At 43.6% G+C, this 6801-nt stretch overlaps 1 protein-coding gene across 1 annotated transcript; it reads left to right on the plus strand.

The window, feature by feature from the left end:
* Positions 1–1098: 1098 nt before the first annotated feature.
* LOC306954064 (ATP-dependent RNA helicase DDX25-like) lies at positions 1099–5815 on the plus strand (the record flags this gene model as incomplete). The annotated part of the gene is made up of 8 exons (XM_079545120.1): positions 1099–1160; positions 1267–1369; positions 1733–1847; positions 2434–2611; positions 2942–3179; positions 3726–3888; positions 4392–4580; positions 5632–5815. 8 exons carry the CDS (start codon positions 1099–1101, stop codon positions 5691–5693), a joined length of 1110 nt encoding a protein of 369 aa, XP_079401246.1. The 3' UTR covers positions 5694–5815.
* Positions 5816–6801: the final 986 nt, after the last annotated feature.

Raw genomic sequence — 6801 nt, forward strand, 5'->3', positions numbered from 1 at the left:
TTTTCACAAATTTACGTCTTTTTTTCATACAAATTAATTGAACTTTACCTTTTTTCAGTCTTTTTCTACATTTTTTACTTTTTTTTCCACGATTTTTTTCACTTTTTCACAAATTCTTCACCTTTTCCTACGGATCCATGTATTTTCCCCTCACATTTATTATTTTTTTCACCTGTTTATTTCTTTTTTCACAACCTTTTTCATGAATTTATTATGTTTTTCATTTTTCACCTTTTTCACATTTTTTCACTTCTTCCCAAATATATTACTTCTTTTACACTAATTCATGCTCTGTTCTCCCTGTTTAGAAGACGTGGATGAGATCTTGCTGCTCACCAATTTTTTCTCTTTTTACACAATATTTTCATTAGGTTTTTCATTATTTTTTTCCAAACATTTCACACATTTTTCACAATTCCATTTGTTTTTTCATGGATTCATCACTTTTATACATGAATTTGTTGCATTCTCTTCAGAAATTTTGCAAGAAGTCATTATTTTTTCATGTTATTCTTTTATTTTACAAATTCATGGCGCTCTACCTAAGGAATTGTCACGGATATGTCTTGCTTTTAGTTGGTTTTGGCTTTTTTTTACTGAATCCCGTTTTTTTCTTCCACAATTTCTCCATGAGTTTTTTCCTTTTCTCTTTTTTCCCCGCAATTTTATCATGAATGAACCTTTTTTTTTTTTTTTTTTCTTTCAAATTTTATCATCAGTTTTTCTCATGCTTCTTTTTTTTCCATCTGATTAGTCCCTTTCTTCATGGATTCACCGCTTTACATATTCTTCTCACAAATTTATCCATTTTTTCCACAATTTCATAGTTTTCTGCTACGCATGTTTGTCCCCACTTTGCAGAGGACCTGGCTGAGAGTTCACTGCTTAACAAGCTGCTCCACACCTCGCTGATAGAGAACAGCCACCACGTGGAGGTGCTGCAGCAGGACCCCTCCTCCCCGCTCTTCTCCATCAGAACCTTCGAGGAGCTGCACCTGTGAGTCCCCCAGCACCTGGCCTCGCACACCCCACTTCCTATAGAACGCCCTAGTTGTGCTTTTTCGCAGGAAAAAGGAGCTGCTGCAGGGCGTGTACACCATGGGCTTCAACAGGCCATCGAAGATCCAGGCGAATGCTCTGCCCATCCTGATGGCGCATCCGTGAGTCCTGACCCTGCAGGAAGGGATGAACCAGCCCAGTGTGCTGCTCCGAGTCAGGTGCCGGCGCACAGACCCCAGACTTTTACTGCTAACGTTTCCCTTGCAGACCCCAAAATCTGATTGCGCAGAGCCAGTCTGGGACGGGCAAAACAGCAGCGTTTGTCCTGGCCATGCTGAGCAGAGTGAGAGGCACTGAGAGGTACCCGCAGGTGTGCAGCAGGGGCACGGCCGCTGGGAGGGACAGAGATCTGGGTCTGCTGCTGTTGTGTATGGCTTTGGGGTGTTGCAGGCAGAGCTCTGGGTTTGTGTCCGTTTTGTCATTGCTGTTGATTATAATCTCAAGTATCGTCATTGCTGCTCATCGTAAACTCAAGCATCCTGGTTACTGCTCACTGTAATCTCAAGCATCCTGGTTACAGTTTTTTGAAGTCTCTAATATTAAACATCCTAATTGATACTCATTATAATCTGCAGCTTCCTGGTTGCTAGTTGCTAGTCATTCGTACTTTTCAATGCTTTTTGATGCTTTTTGATGCCTGCCCGTTGCCTAATACCTCTCCCCCCCCTCCCAGTGCCTTTGTCTGGCTCCCACTTATGAGCTGGCCCTGCAGATTGGCCATGTGGCAGAGAAGATGGGGCGGTTCTGCAATGACATCAGGGTCACCTATGCTGTGCAGGGCAACAGAGGTTAGTCCAGCCCTGATGAGTGATTACAGCAGTTAGCAATCCCTAAGTAAATATAGGAATGCCTCATAAGCCTTGAAGTGCCAGGGCTTGCTGAAGCTTGCAGAGCTTGCTGAAGGAGCCTGCATTCACGTGTGCTGCTGATAAGGAGCCACCCTGATGACTGCTGTCTTCTTTTTGACACAGACACCCATTTTGCTGGTATCTAACCTCAAAAAGCTGCAGGCAAGCACTAAGCTTAAAAATTGCTGCCTGCAATAGAGCTTCCATTTGGAACTGAGAAAGTGAGGGACAAACTGACATGAAACGCATCAAACTGACAGAAGCACATAATTTGTGGAGTTTCCCGCTGGAAACCCCTTTGCACATCATTTTGCCCATGCCTTGTCCGTTCCTTCCTTCTTCCTTGTCCCTTTCTTTACTGTTCCTTGCTTGTTCCTTGTCCATCCCTCTTCTTGTTTCCGTTCCCATGTCCTTCCCATTTTTTTTGCCCACCCCTCACCCGTCTCCCATTTTTTGCCTGTATCTTTTTCCTTTTTTTGGCACCCTTTGCCCCTCTCCTTCCCTTCTTTTGCAACCCCTCTGGCAGTGTCCCCAGGCACCGTGCTGGAGGAGCAGATTGTCATTGGCACGCCAGGCACCATGCTGGACTGGTGCTTCAAGCGGAGACTGCTCAACATGAGGAGGATCTGCATGTTTGTGCTGGATGAGGCTGACATCATGATTGACACGCAGGGATTCTCCTCCCAGAGCATCCGCATCCAGAGGTGAGTCATGGAAATCTGCTTTTGGCATGGGAAGATGCAAAAGGAGGGAGGAGGAAGGTAGGATTTTTCACAAAGGGCTTGCTTTCTCCAAAATGTGCTGGTTTGTTTGTGTTTTTCCATAAGATTCACATTCATTGTTAAATTGTAAAATTTTCACCAAAAAGTGCTAATGTACAAAGTCCTAGAGTAAATGAGTCCCAGTGCTATTGAATTCCATGGGCTAACAAACTATCAGTGCTCTTGAGTCCACTGTGCTATGTAGTTCCTCTTTTTAATGAATCCTTAGTGCTAACAAGCTGCTAAGACTGACGAGTTCTTCTCCCGCCCCAGGGCTCTCCCCAAGAACTGCCAGATGCTGCTTTTCTCAGCCACCTTCAAGGAAAATCTCTGGAAATTTGCCCTGCAAATTGTCTCCAGGCCCATCATCATCAAGCTGCGACAGGAGGAGCTCACTCTGACCAACATTAGGCAGTACTATTTTGTCTGCAAGAACTGGGAGCAGAAGTATGAGGCCCTCTGCAACCTCTATGGCAGCATCACCATTGGCCAGGCCATGATCTTCTGCCAGGTACCTCTCATCTGCAAACTAGTGAGTAACTAGTGTTCTGTCTGGCATGTTCAACCCAAGAGTGACCTCAGTGCTGCTCAATAGATTGCCACAATGAATGCAGGGGAAGGATGGAAAGCACACAGCATTCAAAACTCAGTGTGGTAACAGTGCCTAATAGTTGAGGCCACCAATGCCTTGGTGGGCATTGCATGGAAACCATGCTCTGTTTCTTTAACATTTACACTTTGTGTCTAGCAAAGACACTTTGTGATCCAACTTCTTGCCCCGCTGCTTCATTTTTGCTCCTTTGTGTCCCAACTTCCTGCTTGTTTTTGCCTTATTTCGAGGCTCTGTCTATTCCAAAGCACCAGGGGCTCAATGGAAAGGAGCACAGGCATTGGGAATGTGAAGGACTGGCACTGAGCAAGCAAGGATTTGGTAAAGTGATGTATTGGCATTAAGCTAGATGAGCGGTAGTAAGGATTTGGGGAAGTTGAAGGGTCGCTGATTGAGAGCAGCAGATGCAGAGCTGCTGGGAAGCTCAGCCTTTTCTCACATACGCAGACCCGCCGGAGTGCAGACTGGCTCTCGGTGAAGATGATTCAGGATGGGCACCAAGTGGCCATGCTGACAGCAGAGCTGTCCATCGTGCAGAGAGCTGATGTCATCCAGAGGTTTCGTGATGGCAAGGAGAAGGTTCTCATCACCACCAATGTCTGTGCAAGAGGTCAGTCCCAAAAACAGACACACTGAAGGGTGAAAATCTGCTTGCTTCCCCTATGAAAATTCTTTTGCTCTGAGCCCTGTTGTGTGGAAATCCCCTCGCTTTGAACAGTTTTAAGCACTTAGGTTTCATGCTTCAAGTTTCCAACCATGCAGTGACAGGCAGAACTTTATCATGAAAGCTGAGGCTTTTCTCAGTATGATTCTGTGAATTAGGAAAAACTGACCACGATGGGGACTCAAAGGCAAAAGGGATGATAAATGCAAGTTTATTACAGAAATGATCACAAAAAGAAAAAAATGATCAGAAATGCAAGGAAAAATTGGTCAGAAAGGCAAGGAAAGAGGGATTAGAATGGGAATTTGAGAGAAAAAGTTATCAGAAACGCAGGTGAAGCAGTGATCTCATCCAATGTGCACAGCAATTAAGAAGCAGCCTTCAGAAAGGGTTGGGAGATGGCTTTTAGAGTGATAAAAAGCTGTTTTTGAGAATCCTCTGCCACTCAGGGATTGATGTGGCCCAAGTCACGATTGTGGTGAACTTCAGCCTTCCCATCAACCGTCAGAAGCAGCCAGATTTTGAGACCTACTTGCACCGCATCGGGCGCACAGGGCGCTTCGGGAAGAGGGGCATTGCCTTCAATATGGTGGACAGCCACAGCACGCACCTTGTGCGCTGCATCGAGGAGCATTTCCGTGAGTGCATTGTTCCCTTGTTCCTCTGTTCCTCCAGTGCAGCCAAGGACTACAAGCTCACAACTTGGTCGTCCACTTCTCACTTCTTTCACTTCTGCAGTAGCTGGAATTTTGTTTTTGGTTAAAAAAAGGCAAACGGAGTGGGACTTTGCAGAGACAGAGCTGAGAAATGATTTAATAAGAATATATAATTTAATAAGATATAATGATACAAAATTAGAAGACAGACTACAAGGATTAGAAGCAGGGCTGAGCACGCTGATCTGCCCCATTTTGCAGTCCCGTTTTCTGCTTTCTTTGGCCTCTCTTCTCTGTGTTTCTTCCTGCTGCCTCCTCGTCCATATTCTGTTACAGGTTTCTAACAATTCTATTCTGTGATTCAGTTCCCTTACCCTTCCCACCACAGTTGTGTTTTTCTCACGCTTTTCCCAGTTATAAAATGCAGGGTGAGCCCCCTGGAGTGGTCCCTGTGATTTCCTAAATAGCAACAATGAACGAGCTTTGTTCCTTGTAGTTGTCTCGATGTTTGTTTGTTTCTCTCAGTTTTCTTTCTCTTTTTTCCCCTTTTCTCTTTGTTTCCCAAAGATGAAACTTAATGTGGCAAAGAGACCAGCGTGTAGTTTGCAAGATGAAAAACCAAGTGGTGGAGTAACCTCAATTATCTGATCTTATTTCTTCATTCTCTACAGTCAATATTCATGTTGAGATTGAACGGACAGTACTGTCTTACAAGGATAAAACATCTTCCAAATGTTGTTTGCTTTTAGGATAGAACATCTTCCAAATCTTCCATTTTTTAGATTAAAATGTTGTATAAATGTTTGTTGTTTTGGGGACAAAAAGTCTTTCGAAAATTGTGCCTTAATTCCTAGTGAGTGATGAAAATTGATGTGGGAGCCCAGATCACATCTCACCCCAACCCAAACTGATGCTTTTCACTTAAACCCTCTGTACAAATCTTACTTGTTTTTAGCAGCCCCAAAGCAGTGGCACCTTGCCATTGCCCGGGACATTTTTCCTTCTTGCACTGACATTTTTTTCCTTTTTACAGAGACTAAGATCAAGAGGCTGGACCCAGATTGCATGGACAAGCTCGAGGAGCTGGAAAACTGAGCAAAAAACATGGCTTAGCTTCAAAGAACTCACGTTTTGGTTTAAAGTATATGGGAAATCCAGGAGAAAATCTCCCAGTTTTCTGAGTTCCTGGAGGTGCTTGGTTTGTTGTGACATTTTAGAAGGAGAGTACAGGGAAAAACCCTCAGCCAAAAAAAATTATTCTGGTTGGTTTGTTTGGTGTTTTGGGGGAAGGAATCTTGGTGTTTTGTGGAAATGCTCCTTGATTTTCGGGCATTGTTTGCCTGTTTGGGGCACTGTTGCTCTGTTTGGGATACTGCTGCCCTGTTCTGGGCTCTGTTCCTTGTTTTGAGGTGGTGGTTTGTGGTTCCGGGGCACTGTTTGTTGGCTGAGGGTACGATTCCTTGTTTTGTTGGTTGTTGTTGTTTTTTTTTCCTCTGAAGGAAATAAGTTTAAAGCAGACAAGTCCCAGTTCAGCCATCTCGGTGTCTAAGATTTGTGCAGAAACTAGTCCTGAAGAGAGGAAGCACTGTTCTGGAATGTGTTAATTTCAAGGAGTGTGGAAACTCTGGGGAACCAAAAAACAGTTTATTAAAGATTATAAACACGAGGGAAAAATGCTATTTTTTTTCCTAATTTCTTTTTTTCCATTTAAATAAAAGAGTTTGGTGCTAAATGATCCCTTTGTTTTAGAGGGTGTTCGGCATACAACATCAAAAACATTCAGTTACTCCAGTAATTTTCTCAGGTCAGCACCAAAATGTTTTACATTGTTGGTAAGTCTCGGCTCTTAATGGTGGGCCTGATTTTCCTCTCACTGACATCAGGATTGAATTAATGGAAGACTATGGATTTGCACTGCAGTATTGCAATGAATGGGGTTATACCACAGAAATCTGCTGTGGCCACATGAGGGTAGTAACACTAAAAGCCTCTTTCATCTGCATTTCCTACAGATTCTGCAGGAAATTCCTAAAAGTTACCTGCTCTCACCCCTCCAGTTATTATTACAAAACTTTAATTCAGAATTAACTTCACCTTTTTTGTTGGTGGTGCATTGTTTACTGGGTTGTCAATCTTAAGGCAGGTAGTGTCACATAATAAAGGTTTAACCAGAACAGACTTAGCAAATACAGACAGAGATTAC

The sequence above is a fragment of the Tetrao urogallus genome (genome assembly GCF_951394365.1).
Source record: "Tetrao urogallus genome assembly, chromosome: 20".
NCBI classification, from domain to species: domain Eukaryota; kingdom Metazoa; phylum Chordata; class Aves; order Galliformes; family Phasianidae; genus Tetrao; species Tetrao urogallus.